General features: G+C 40.6%; 1 protein-coding gene across 1 annotated transcript in view; it reads right to left on the bottom strand.

Annotated features, from left to right (window-relative positions):
• L (zinc finger protein Lobe) overlaps positions 1–15,234 on the bottom strand; it is a 78,564-nt gene that overhangs the window by 57,757 nt on the left and 5,573 nt on the right. The window contains exons 3-4 of the mRNA XM_029313103.2: positions 10,502–10,579; positions 10,062–10,127 (exon numbers count right to left, since the gene is read on the bottom strand). Coding sequence (XP_029168936.1) covers positions 10,062–10,127; positions 10,502–10,579 — 144 coding nt within the window. The remainder of the gene's footprint in view (positions 1–10,061; positions 10,128–10,501; positions 10,580–15,234) is intronic.

Below are 15,234 nucleotides of genomic sequence, written 5' to 3'. Positions count from 1 at the left end.
ATCGCTAGTAATCAGACACAGACACATCAAGAGCAACGGAGGCAAGTGGTATCGCGGACACCCGGTAGTGTCATCGGCACATGCCACTGTTAAGGGCAGGCCCGTCCCCGGGGAGCGTCACAAACAATAGCAATGGGCTAGCCGATGCCACCCTATGACCACCCTATGGCATCCCACGACGTTCTACGGCAGTATCCTTCGACCTTCCTGGCCCTAACAGCAAGACTCGACGTAAGATAGCGAGAGGAGAAGAGAGAAAGAGAGAGAGAGAGAGAGAGAGAGAGAGAGAAAGAGATGAATAAGAGGAAGGCGAGCAAGAAAGAGAGGTTCGGAGAGAAAGACTATACCTCGGGGAAAACTTTAATTTCTTTCTGAGAAAGATGGCTGTTCCTTGTACTTTGCCGTTGCAGGACTATCAGCTCTGTATCTTTGTGTATGTATGTGTGCGTATATATATATCTATATATATGTACTGCGGATGACCAATACATATGTATATATGTACGTGACATTGGCTTCGTAGGAATTAATTTGGCTCGATGTTCCTATCGAGGCGCGTCTCGTTAACGTTGCTTATATACGTGATCGATTTTTCGAGAGATGATGTAACTTAGCATCCTTATAAAAAATGTGAATATTTTTTATTTCGAATAGAATTTTATCACTTTGTATTCGGATTTGTATTCAGTTTTGTCATCGTTAGTCATAATAATGATATAGACATTTAGATTATATGAATAGAAAATGAAGAAAATGCTGACATTTTTATTTATGGAACACATGGAAAAATATGATTAAAGTGTTAGAGCATTCGCGCTTATGCTTGAAATATGCAAGTGCTTCCATAAGAATGGAATATGACATGGAAAAAGATATAAATAATAAAAAAACATATACAAATCCTTCATATTCTCGCATATATGTATATATCAAATTGGGTGTTAAAAATATTATTTACATAGAATCTACACTGAAAAAAAGTTATTAGCTTGATTAAATATTATTTTGTTAATTGAACATGTATAAAAATATTTAAATTCAATCTAACATTAAATCCAACAAAATGTATATTTGACTTAAATATTAATATATGTTCAATTAGCAAAGTAGTATAATTTAGTTGAGAGATTTTGTCAAGTTAACAAAATTTTTTTTCAGAGTACGAGCACATTATCTCTTTGCTTCTTTTTAAATATTCGTTTCCATTTTATTCATAGAATCCTTCATTCTTCCTCTCCGATTGCTGTTAAAAAAAAGAGAGAGATAGAAAGAGCAGGGTATATCATATCAAGACTTCCTTCCTATACTTCCTTCCTTCCCTTGTCTCGAATTACACCGAAAGTTTAAGCGGTTCTATCTAACGCTGACCGCTGTCCGGCGTACTTAAATGAAGCGTGCCACCCGGTGAAATTTATACGCGGCCCTCGACAACAACGCAGTCGCGTTTGTCAAGGGTCCACCCCGTGGTCCATCCTTCCTGAACCATGTCAAAAGCCGCGTATACGCGCCGTAATTTCGAGTTCGTTGGCGCACTAATTCCCCGCTTAACTGATTCCGCGAGAGCTTACGGCCTCGTAACGTCCGCGTTTACGACACGCAAGTGTGTGCACTCCTTTACAGTTTCATCCCGCATGCCGTAGTACGAACTCCGCGAAAGTGTTGGGTGCAATTTCAACTTATAAAAGAACGTTATCTCGGTGCCACGCTACCAAGTTGACTAGTGAAAAGTTAAGCTTAAGATATCACGACTTTGCAAATATAATAAAATTATTCTTACAAATTTTTTATGCGTTACAAAAAATATTTCTATGTTACATTATACTAGAATAAAAATATATTGTATTATTAGAAGATATAAATAAACATTGCATAGTATCATTTTACGAAATTATTGTAAGAGAGATACTGCAAGTTCGATCGTGATAAATTTCTGTTCATAATAAATTTATACTTCATGGATATTATATTTTATAATACAATCTCCGTAAATTCGATTCGCGTGGGCGGCCGCGAAAAGTAACCAGGTGGACGAGTTTCCACGCGACGTGGGTTTTCATTGTAGGAAGTGCCGGTGTACGGCTCCCTAAGAAGGGAAGATTAGCATAAAGTTAGCGCAGTACCCGATACCGTATGTTCGCGCAAAAGTTAAAGTTGGGTTGCGCGTCGCGCTCGCTCGGCCCTTGGGTCCCTAGATACTCTCCCGGTGTACGGCTGCTTCCGTTATATTTCGATATACGAAAGCTTACCCCGAAACGTATCCCAGGAACATCATCGACCCGAAATCCCTTCTCGCGCAATGCATCTCAAATGCGTTCCATGGTCGCGCGAGAAAGTTCGCTTCGAACCGTGCCGTGAATTTAATCATCGCGGTCGATTTCGCTAATGATATCAATCGCGATGGCGCTACATATTTTTACATGGATGTTGCCAAAATTTATTCACGTTCGCGAGTGCCGAATTTAAAAAATTATAATTATTTTTTTCCCAATTTATTATATTAGTTTTTTATATATATATTTTATATTATTTTTTATATTTATTTGTATATATTTTATATTATTTTTATTATATATGAAATATTATATGAAATGATATATGAATTCTTATTTTTTCAGACATTCAAATTTCAAATTACGAAATGATATTAATAAGTGATGAGAGGCGTCAAATAAGTATTAATGTAAAGGTCAGAAAGAGAGGATCTTTTTGAAGGATCGTTACTACTAGGGCCTCGAGATACCCTGATACCTTTTATCTCCTCAAGTTACTAAGTTTTATCGGAGCTGAAGCTGAAGAGCGCCTGAACGGCGAACGAGCGCCACGAATTATTAGTCGTAGTTATTAGAGTTTTTCATCCAGTTCCTCTCTTTGTATAAGACCTATCTGCAAGCCCGACTCTCTCGTTCGTTCGTGAGAGGGAAATAACAGGTGGCATTTCGCGGTTCCCTTTGTCGGGTATCCAGCGCCGGAGCAAAGCCGCGATTGCAGTCGCCGAACTAATCTCCGGAATGTTGCGCTAATCTCGCACTCGAAAGAAGAGTTCGCCATTACTGGTCGCTCAGACACGGATTGTTCAACTTAAAGCACGACCAAAATGTCACCTCGTAATACCGTTTCGCTTCGGAAGAGCTTCTTGGGAAAGCTTCTTCGAGCAAACGGAAATGATTTATCAGAAAAGTAATGTTTAGCAAAAAAGATTACTTTCGAGAGTCAACCGATAATTTTGTCCAAAGTGTTGCTTGCGAAAAAAATTGATTGTTACGTGACTTGTAAAATAAATTAAAAATAAATCGTTCTAAATAGCTTTATATGCAGAAATCGTAATATATATAAAATTATAAGCATCTTTGTTAAATCTTGTATATCGTGCACGCGCTATATATATGTATAAGAACTAAAATTCTAATAGGATTAATTTAGATTAATTTTTTAAATTAATGACAAAATCTCCAAAGCTTCTTAAAGCAGATTGTCTGATAAACATATTCTCGAAATCACATGTAAACACGTCGCGTAGACCGACCTAAATTCTCCGCGATCGCGAAGAGCAGCTGCGCACTTGTACAAGTTTATCGCGCGACGATGCAATTGTATTACAAGGCGGGAAATGGCGACGCGTCGAGAGAGCGAGTTTATAATGAGACCGTGTCACACATATATTTCCCATGTTTGCCGACATATTATTCGTCTGCCTTGGCGTGTGTAGTCCGTCTGCGAAATTGCAAAATATGCTTCGATTCCGCTGGTGCATATCACCATAGAATGCAACCGGGAAAAGAAGACGGATTACCCGGCGGATGTGTTCGAGTAGCTTTGCGAATTCGACCGTATTCGTGTATGCGTGTACGCGCGCGAGATGTATATACACGAACTGTGTAGGTGTAAGCGTAGGAGGAATACAGCTACGTGGAGAGGATTCATCGTGTGGCTTTACGTACGTACGAGAGTGAGAGAGAGACCAGAGAGAAGGACGGGCGGAGAAGCGAGAGGACGGGAGATGAAGAGGATGAACAACGGGAGGAGACCGGAGCGAGAGGGAGGGAGAGAGATAGAGGGACCTGGAGTCGGTCCCGAGGGATACGTAGGAGCTGCGCCACGGCCCGAGGCAGCTCGTCACCTGGGACACCCTTATATCGCCAAGTACAGTCGCGTCGAGAAAGCGCCATTGTACCTAAAGCCAGTTCCTCCCTGCTTTCTGGATCAGGAGTCAGTTGAGACTCGTCATTCCTGCCTGGCGTGTCACACGAAGGATCCGCTACGATGTAAATGCGTTCGGCGACAATAAACAAAAAATCGATCTATTGGCTGACGATTCGACTACTTGAAACTTTGATCGCTCGATTATAATGGTTTCGTTATTATTAACGAAATAGAGTTTATTCGTAATCCCGGATAAATATTTATTCGGGAATTGCGTATCTATATGAGTAAAAGTAACAAATTAACGGTAATGTAACAAATTAAATATAATGCAATCAGAAAGAAAACATTAATTGGAAGGGAAAATAATTGAAGGGTCGAAAAGTCAACGATTTTCTCGATCGAATACAATTTTTGAGTTACAAACGTTTCTAGTTCATTTAACATGAAAATGACGAGTCTGTTATATATATGCCTGTAAATTCATGCGATAGAGCGCTCTTGGAGAAAATGTGATGGAAAAACGGAAAATTGTTCTGCATTTTGTCAATAGCACGTCACTCGTCGAGTTTCTCATCATCGACCCGACGAAACATGCAATTGCGACCGCACCATGGAAACGCGATTTCCCAAAATGTTCGGAGAATCCACAGGGGTTTGCGAAATACAGCTTTATTAGCGGACGCTGTATTGGGAATATAAGACGTAAAACGTGGAAAGCCCGACGACGAGGAAGAGGAGGAAGGAGAAACGTGCTGGGATAAAGGGGATGAAGCGAGCACGAGAAGAGGGATGAGTCGGACAGAGATACAAGAGGGAGCGAGAGAGATGAAGACGGAGAGTTAGTTTTATTAGTGGGTGACGGCATCGGGAATACATAAGACGCAACAACGCAAAGAGGAAAAGGTATAGAGAATCGCGAAGAGAGAGAAAGAGAGAAAACGCGCGAGATATGGAGGAAGAAAGAGACGAGCGGATATATATATATATATATATATATATGAAGCCAGAGAAAGAGAGAAGTAGCGATGAAGAGGAGAGGGTAGGTGAGCGCGAAGAGGCCAAGTCCCGAGGGAGTCCGTGCTCTCCTCTGGCGCTGCCAGCACTCGGGAACGCGAAAGAGGGAGAGAGGACAGCAGCGGAGCGAAGAGAGGAAGGGTAGGAGGTGAACTAATCAGCTCGACGCATGCGCACGGGGCTGCTCTTAGGGTCCCTCGGGATTCCCCTGGCATTCCCCATAATATACCCTCCTTCCCCCCTGATCCCCTGCCGCGCCCACCCTCTTTACTCTCTTCACAGCCTCCGCTCTCTCGGTCGCAGCTGTATACGGCTCTACAGGACTTTCCAACTTCCCGGAGGAAAGTCAAGATCAAGAACGCCCGATATGCGATTATGTGTTTTACGTTCATTACTTTTTTTACGTTCCGGATCTTGTAATTGTAAATCATAGAAATGGATTTGAACACGAATTAGCTTTTATATCGCGCGTTCTCCTGTTTCATATCTCATATTTCTCGAAATCCAAAAAAAAATCTTGGACCCCTTTACACATTTCTCAAATCAATTATTATACTGAAAAATTATGCTATAATAAAATTATATATCTTATATATGCTATGTGTGAACCATTTTCGAGCAACAAATATAATATAATCTGCTATGATTTTACAAACAAAGTATTTCCATTTCTTTTTTTTTTTTTCGCTGCGTCGCAAATTTCCATCGAATCTGTCACAGCAATTATCGCAAAATCCTACGAGACAATTCACGAGAGAGAGAGAGAGAGATATTCCAAGTGATGTTACAATCTTTCCCGTCGACCACCGCCGTTCCGTCACCCACCATCGGGCCCGAGGAGTTGTGCGCCGGCTTTTCCCATCGGGATTCGAGATCCCCCATTTTCTTAATGTCAGAGATTTCAATCTGTCACGAGAGCGGGCTCGGCAACTTTTCGCTTATCCGCCCGACAATTTCTACGGCGAGCACCACCAAAGTTTTGCGCGTCGTGTAATTTAGCTCGCATTACTTTTCGCCGAGACACTAGTGATTCGTCAACGAAAGAGAGAGAGAGAAAGACGTTCACGAGATAAGAAAGCTATGTATATACGCTAGTTGGTCAATAGTTAAAAGTATATAAATTCGTAATTATGTTGAAGATTAACAAAAAAAATTTCAATATATTATTTTAATATGCGTATATTAAAATACTTGTAAAATCCACAAGTGCACAGTCATTAAAATCGATTCTAAATTAAACATAAGATATATCTCTTCATTTTGATCATTTATATATTTTGGAATCTAAAGTGAGAGAAGGTTGAGTATCCCGTAAAAAAAAAAAGAAAAAAAATGTTGGGGGCTTAAAAACATCGACGATCGCTAATTGGCTATGTTTTGCGTGTAATAACGAGGAAGAGAGAGAGAAGAGAGAAAAGCTTGCGGGTGTATAACTCGACCGGCTGAATAATCGAGTCCCGGCGGGGATGACTTGTAGCGGCCCTTCAAAGGTCGATTTCTCTCTCTCTCTCTTTCTATTATTTCTTCATCTGACGACTGCAATAAGGCGTTAACCTGCATTTACTCGCGCACGTCCTTTCTCTTCCTCTATCTCCGATCCTTTCTCCGTGTGCACCGTTACGGAGAAAGGAGAAGTCGATATTCCCCGGATAATGATAATAATACACAAACGCGTAGGGCTGTTTAAACACTTGCCTCTGTCGTGTTACCAGAAGCTCGTTGAGAAGTCATTAGCGATGTCCCGCGCGAGTCGAAGTGTCATGTTCAAGATTCGCGTTCCTATCTTTGCAAACACACGAGTATTATTAGCATCAAGCTTATGTTTTTTTTATCCATTTTAATCTAGCAATGTATGATTCTTTTGTATTTTTTCTTACAATTAGACAATTATATTTAAATACGAGAACTGTGATATGGCGCGATATGGAGTATGGGAAATGTGTTATAATTGTTACTTTTATTTATGGGTCCTAAAAAAAATATCGAGAAACGCTATTTCAGGTTTGGGAAGCTTCGGCTTAAAAGATCGGCGTGGTTCTACGTCATAGTCGTCTATATGTCTCTAATACGACGAGAAGAATTGCCACGTGGGCCAATTCCTTTCGAAATGCTGATAGGGTGACGCAGGTGGCGAAGGTGATCCCTGCGCTACATATTATGTCGATATATTATCTCGTAACCGAAATCCCCTTACATCGTCCAACGATATGGTTTCAAAATAGCGCCTTGACATGATTCAAATGCAAAAACAATATAAACTTCTTGCAGACGTGTATAATACTTTATGCAATAAATTATGCAATAACTGTCGAAAACAGTCCGAAATTTAATATATTAAATTTCTATTTTAATGGTATACTATTAAATTGTTAAATATATTTGAGAAGAAAATTTGTTGAGAAGATTCTACAGATTTATTATTGAAAATATTTTTGTCTTGTGATTTTGCGCTCATTGATGTTTGAATGTTATTTAAACCGATATTTTGAAGAGATCGATGCGATTCTGCAATTCTAGGATGCAGAGACGTCTCGATGGAATAATTGCATGATTAGATAGCGCGTCATAAGCGCTAGAAATTCTTGTTGCCGCAGGGCGATATGTGCCGCGCATTAATTATCGCCTCGCCTTAAATAAATTAGGGTAGTAAACGCGTTATTGCATCTCGCGGCATACCGAAATCGTCTATTGAATTATTAATGTGCCTGATAAAGGTCGCGAAAATGTATGTGCGATACCGAGAATAGGCATAATCTCATAATATATGCTCATAGACTCTGCTATAGAGAAAATTGTGTTTCTTCGAAAACCCCCTATGATGGTTCTCTTCGTATACTAGATATAAACTGGACGTATTGATCTTTGAAAATGATCGGGACAACACGTATTAACGTGTCCAGCTTGGAAGTTTGATGAAAAAGGTACGAATATACATACCGGTATGTATCATACTAATTATACGTACCGCTAAGTTGAACGGCAAACTTCGAGGACTCGAAAGTGAAACGTATAACTTCGGCACTAATATCTTAGCCGATACTTTGACCCGGTATTCTCATTGCGGTATTTTGCTTAAAGCGGGTGTATACAGTTCTATCTTATCGAGATAATGTATCATCATTAAAAAAATATGAAAGAGATTACAAATCAAATACATTTATCAAGCACGTGGAAAGATTTATCTTTTCAGATATTTAAAGTCAAAATCCCCCTAAAAACCTGACTTTAAAAGACGCTTACATTAACTAGAGAAAAAATCTGATTAAAAATTTCATAATCAACAATATTAAATCAATAAGAGCGAAGGCATTAGTATACATTTATCGGATCGAAGAAATGAGAGAGAAAGAGAGAAAGAATAACGATGTCCCAATGGTTTAATAAGCGGCATAGGTACACGGAGCATTAAAGAAGCGAAGGCAGAGCTCGATGTTTTCAGGTAAGCAGACGGACGAGGCATCTCCCGCGGGAGCTTGGGCCGCCTCCTGCGGGAGGCAACCTCGTTCTTCGCGAGCTTCTCCAAGCCTGGTTTTACCTCTGGGTATAAAGCGCGCGCGCAAGTACACTTTGCGAAAGGTAACCTGAAATAATAATCGAGCCGTATATACGTATACGGGGGAGCGGATAAAGGTTTGATCTTCCCGGCCTCCTCGGGGAGGAAAACTGCTGGATACTTGGGAAAGGTACGAATCTTTCGAGACAGTTTCGCTAGTTACGTAACAGGGACGGTACCACAGGGCACGACGCCGCGCCGCGCGCGCACACAAGGGACGCGGAAATTTTACTTAGCGCAAAAATAGTTCGGATAGAAGAAACTGTCAGGGGACCGCGCGAAAGAAACGAAAAAGTAGACGTCGCGAGAGGGATACTATTCGTTTAATCTGTTCCGGAATTCTCCTGCATCGGCGACAATTGAAAATTTATATCGGCGATTCGCACTCGCGACCGAAAATTGAATGACGATCAAATTAAACGTACATCGAAAGACTTCGGTCTTTTGTTCGTATAATTGGTAAAATTAATTCGAATTAAAAAAAAAATTGGATAAAATCGCGGATCGATCAATAGGAGAATTTAAAATTCTATAATTTTGTTATTCATAATTTCACGACTTTCACTATTATCCAAGAGATAAATTTATAATAATTTGTATTTGAAAAAATGCGAAATATATTCTGCGCTCTCTGCGCGATAAAAAAAGCACGCGCCGTGTTTCTCATTGACCTCGAATGCCGATGAAGTACTTCGATATAAAATAATCCAACATGCATATTTGGCGGACACAACAGCCGTGTGACCACAACGAGAATTACAAATCCTGTCATTCCGCCGACAGGAGAAAACCGACGTCGCCGCGCCTCATTTTACTTCGTGCGCGGGAAAGAGGCGAAAAATGTGCGATGCAGCATATTGTTCGATGCACGTGCACTCATGCTTGGGATGGGTACGTGTCGCGCGTCCCGGCGAGTCCTCCGGGGGCCAAGGAATCCCATATTCATGAGATTTATAGCGGGATCGCGCTTCTTGAACACCTTCGAACAATGACGATGCATCCCGACGCATTGTTGCCCGCCCGTAGGGCAATTCGAGTAATGCACCGGAATGCACCGTGCGACGACTGTCCGCCTCACTCTCTCTCTTTCTCTCGCAATTTCTTCGCATTGTTACGCAAAGGAGAACGAACGCGGTTCGTATTGCGCAAAGTAATTGATTTTTCAGGATCGAGGGTCTTCATCCAGAAAAATTGTATATTTTTTTTTCATACTCGATATGCTTCCGAAAATATTTGAGATTTAAATTCGGTACTTAAAAAATTTACGCGCGCGAGAACAGATATATTACGATCTAGGCGATTATGATTGTTGATTATTATTTTATTAATCTAAATATATAATAATTCCTACCTTCTGCTGACTGACGGCTGAACGCCCGCTGCAACTCTTCCTCTTCCTCTTCTTCTTCGTCGTCTTCTGAAACATTCAAAATCAACATTATACTTTATATCATTCGCAAGAAAAAATTGCATTCAATATTTATTCATGAATTATTATGTGACAAATTATGTTTGACAAATATGCTGTACTTAATATATCAATGTTTATATATCATTATATTATTTCATTGAGTAAAAGACTAGTAAGCTTCGTAATTCACAAATAAATAATTTAATTAGTGTAGGTCTTTTTGTCTAATTACTTTAGCGATTTTTTGTTATATAAAGTGTGGAAAATGTGTTTTATTTATCTCGTATGATACATTGTGCAAACACTCTGCCACCTGTTGTACGTAAATACTAAAGAAAAGTCCATGAGAGAGAGCTGGCAGTCTAACAAATAACACTCACGCTTAATCGCCGTCGTTTCGTTATCCTGTTCGGCCGCCTCCAGGACATTCTGCTCGTTGCCGTCCCACTCTTCGTCCCCTGCACAAAGAGAGAAAGAGACACACAATCGTTAATTCTATTACATACATTTGCATATCGTCGGTAAAGAGCAAAATCTACAGCTGCCACAAAGTACAAATGATAAATGCGACATTCTTGTTTTAAATCCTGCTACAGAAAATTTGTCAAATCTCCATCGTTATATATAATTTTATTTTATTTTATTTTTTTTTTTTAAGAAGCTCTTGTACAAAATTATAAAATTATTTAGAAGTCGAGAGGTGCTACAGCGCGATATGTCATAAAAAAAAAAAAAAAAAAAACGAAACAACGAGCCATGTTTTCACCGTAAAATATACCCGGTCGACGCATAGGATGACGGCAGCGCTGCCACTCGTTTGTCACGTGGGACCGCAGAATTAAACTTAAAAAATTACACCCCCGTCCGCGCGGCCAACAGGTCGTTTGTTATTTTGCATGGTTCCAAGATCCACCGCCATCACCCCGCTCTCTCGCACCCCCTGTTCCTTCCCCCGCGGTGATTCGCTCTTTCTCGTTGTCGCACAGCGAGTTTGCGCTGCAAACTTGCCACTCTAACGATTGCGCTTCGTCGAGTTTCCGACGGTGTCAAACCGGCGTGTTCCTCTGTTCTACCTTCGCTGTTGAGCTTTTATCCGAACGAGAGCATTTGTCACTGTTAACGGCTGATTAAGCTAACAAACCGCGTAAACTTTCTCTGCTAATTACCAAAATTGATTTGCTCGAACGCAAGAAGAACACGTTTACGAAGCTAAATAAATATAGCCGTTATCATCATCGTGCAAATAACTGCAGTGCAGCTGAATCATTCCCATTACTTGATGATTAAATAAAGTTATCTTTCGCTAATAACATTTTTCACTAAAATCGCCGATGGAGGATTCAAAAGAGTTCAACGTGAACGAATGAATACAATTTTCCGTAGAAATTCAACTCGACCCTCTAACCGGGTGTTAGCTGTCAGACAACGAGAAACAACGAACGTGTCAAATCTGCAGACGAGGCAATGGGGCTTAAATATTCTAGAAGATACGACGCGGAGAGGCATCCTTTGATCATATGCCTTCGCGCCCTCCGTACTCTGTCAGCTGTCAGGCATGTCTTGCGCTTCGTGTAAACCACTCGCCGTGATACCGCGACGGTTAATGGTTCATCCATCATCGTGTAACCGAGGACTTTCGGCGAGTTTGATACGTTAATTGTCCTTGGAATCGAGACCAGAAACGCGTGCTCAGTAAATTAATATCGAACCGTTCTGGATGCGAGAATGCATTATTTGTCATTGTGTTATATAAATAGAAATTTCTATAATAAAATATCTTTTAAATAAAACGATTTAATGATGCAAAAAAAAACAAGATTTTTTTTCCGAAAAAATGTAGCCGAACATCGGCAAATTCAATTTACCGTAAAACACCGTAAACAATTGGATGTGTGTTGAGACGGGGTGGTCTAAACCAATAATCGTAAAGGTAAAGAGGGTGAGATCGGCTATATCGGCTCGAGGGCACCCTCTCCACACGTATCTATAACGCGCGTACATCGTTCTGCAACAAGCCACGTAATACGACCTAGCTTAGACGATGCCATTCTCAAGATGGTCCGGGAGAAGGTCGACGAGACGAGGGAGAGAGGGAGGTAAACTCACGAAAATACAGGTTGCAATCTCGGCACGAGCTCTGTGGCTAAACGTTAAACGGATGTGTTATTATAGCTTCGGCATGCATGCTCGGCAAGATAACTGCATATTGCGGCTTAACCCCTTCTAGGAGGATCATTCGAATTGCCCCCATCTCTCGATAATGCCTTTCATGATGAAAGTATATCGTGTCTTCCGAATAATATTTTTTTTATTTTGATTGATATTCTTTTACCGTCTAAATTGATTAATTCAAATTTGTTGAAGCGCTACATTATTGTAAAATTGTAAAATTGAGAATAAAAGAAAAAGACATTCCATATGTAAATTCGACATTCTGAAAAATAACCAGATATACAAATACTTTATTTAAAATAATCATTAAGTTATAGTAGCGGCTTTATAAATTTTAAGATAAGGTGCTCGTGGCATTTAATAAATGAACGAATAAAAAAATCTGTTCACACATCAGCATATCTAAGCTAAGATACCAATCTTGAAAAATGACATTTTCAAGTTAAAAAGTTGACGACACTATTTTTTCAAACAATTTTTCCAAACCCTCACGAAATTTTTCTCGTTCCGCGTCAAGCGTTCCGAGGGTTGATAACCCTTTCCGGTAACCCTTTCCGGTTGTGCTGGGGCGCGTCCCGCGGGACGCGTCAATCCTCACGGAAGTCCGCAAGGGTCCGCGAGTCATTAATCGATACGGCGTGAATAAAGGAGCGCCCTGCGGGTTATATCCGGGCCGTGCGCGATATCTCTATTCGCGTTGCAGCCGTCGTACGTCTTGGAGTCCGTGACAGGCAGGCAGGCAGGCAGACAGCCGCCGCCATTGGGAAGGGCCGCCGCTGCTGCTGGTGGGTGTAAGGAGGGTAAGGAGGATTGTGTCGGGAGGGAAGTCGAGAGAGATCCCAAGGGACCGCGTACCCAGGGTAGCTCTGACGCGGACTCAGACTCCCGTGGGACGCGAGCATCCGCCTGCGATGGCGCCGCCAAACCCCCTCCGGCGCCGTCAGCGAGGCATCTGCCTTCTTGAGAGCCCGGGAATATTGCGGAGGGCCTTTGGTGCCTGTCACGTTGACTCTCGCGGTACCACGTCAACGGCACCGAACGTTCGCTCGGTGTTTGTTACGCGATTCTGTATATATTTGTCGGATTATAATATCGGAGTATAATGGGATTTTTTTTTTTTATTTCGAGAGTAAATGATGAGAGATATTTGTAAAAATATTTCTCTTTTTCTTTGCGTAAATATTTTTTTAAGGCAGTTCATTGCAATGATCTTCTAGATATTTTCCTATAATTATTTTCATTTATTCACAAGCAAATCTGTCAATTGTTCATGAGCGAGCGCAAATGGGACGAGCAGACTCCGGTATATAAGAGAGATAAAACCTAGAAAGAGAGAATTTCTTAAATCGACGTCGCTGTCGCGCGACGTGTATCGCCATAAAAGCGACGCCAAGTTTGCGGACTTGTCAACGGGTGGTCGCTCCTCAAAGGAATACCGCCGCGTCGCGGGAATGCGTTCTCGAGTATGTCTTTTGTATAAGGTGCGCGCGGACTCTCCTTCCTGCGGAATACGCAGACTTCCGCATACCTTCCGCGAGCTATTAAGAAGCACATACGCGCGAATGACCTCTACCGAAGTTCGCCAACTTCATTTCCCGTTTTCTAATTCTGTACGAATGATCTAACCTTGTCGCGGATGTTGTAGTCTGTAGCTGCAACGCCGAACGCTCTTCAAGATCTTCAGAGAATACATTTTTTAAAACCGAATGTATATAATTATATATTATATGATTTATTATAAAATATTATTTTGTCTTATTATTATAGACACAATTGTGTTATTAATATTTTACGAAATAATTTTTCAAGATCGATACAAAAAAAATTTACCTGTCTCTCTGTCGATAGAACGATTGATGCGAAATATTTGTAATTTATACTGTGAACGATAAATCACTTATTGAGCGTGATGAGAGATAAGTAATGAATGTAATTGGATATTGCGCGATGCAGAAGCCGCGTACTCTTCGTGGACAATAATTTAACGAGAGGCCGATAACTTAATCCGAGTTAGCGGGCGCGTTATAACGATTATGACCGCCGGCAAGGAATTAGTGCTGTCACTGCAAAAACTAATAGCAGCTTAAATTTTAGAGGAACCACGATTAAATGGCTTAAAACGCTAAGCCGGAAATTTACATTGTACCGGTAGCGCAACCGTCTCCTGTCTGTCCGATATTATTGCGACCTGAAGAAAGTAGGTAGCGCAAGCAGATTTCGTTATCGATACGTAAAATCGCGAGAGCTAAATATATAATATATAGGGATGTCATTATAAGCAATTAACATTATATTACGTTAGGTACAGTAATGTCACAATTAATTATTATATTTCACGTTTTTTTACTATAAAATTATTTCACTTAGGCAATTTAAAACGCGATATTGTATTTTTTTAACACGATTTAATGTAAATTTTAATTTAATAATATCTTTAATGCAACCGACTGCATTTTAGTTCTAATGTTTAACGTGGGAAAAGGGAGGAAAGAGAAAGAGAGGGGGATTGGAATAATAATCATCGATAAGCAAGCGCCGCTCCAGCTCCGGATCGTTAATCATTTCTGCGCGTGTAAATTAATTCCGGGACGATAATTATGCATTTATGCGAGCACGCACAAATTACAATCACGTTCCTGAGGCATAATGCACATGATTCAGGTCATTGCGTCCTACTCACCAATTATAATGCGCTTATATATCGCGTATATTTAGGCGTTCCTTCATACTTGCCGTTAGAAATGCATATGCACGCTTGGCAACCGGATTTACATACGATACATAATGCAGATCTAATAACGCACTGTGCGTGTGTGCGTTTCCATGTCTGTGTGAGTACAGATTGATAAATTAAGACTTCTCTAATATACAATCAGCCTCGCATTTCGCAATTTCCATAATGACTGCCAAAAGTTATTATCGACATAAAAACTTTAACTTG

This window comes from Nylanderia fulva, unplaced genomic scaffold (genome assembly GCF_048542155.1).
Source record: "Nylanderia fulva isolate GAGA-0341 unplaced genomic scaffold, ASM4854215v1 Scaffold26, whole genome shotgun sequence".
NCBI classification, from domain to species: domain Eukaryota; kingdom Metazoa; phylum Arthropoda; class Insecta; order Hymenoptera; family Formicidae; genus Nylanderia; species Nylanderia fulva.
This window is presented reverse-complemented; position numbering and strand designations above follow the sequence as displayed.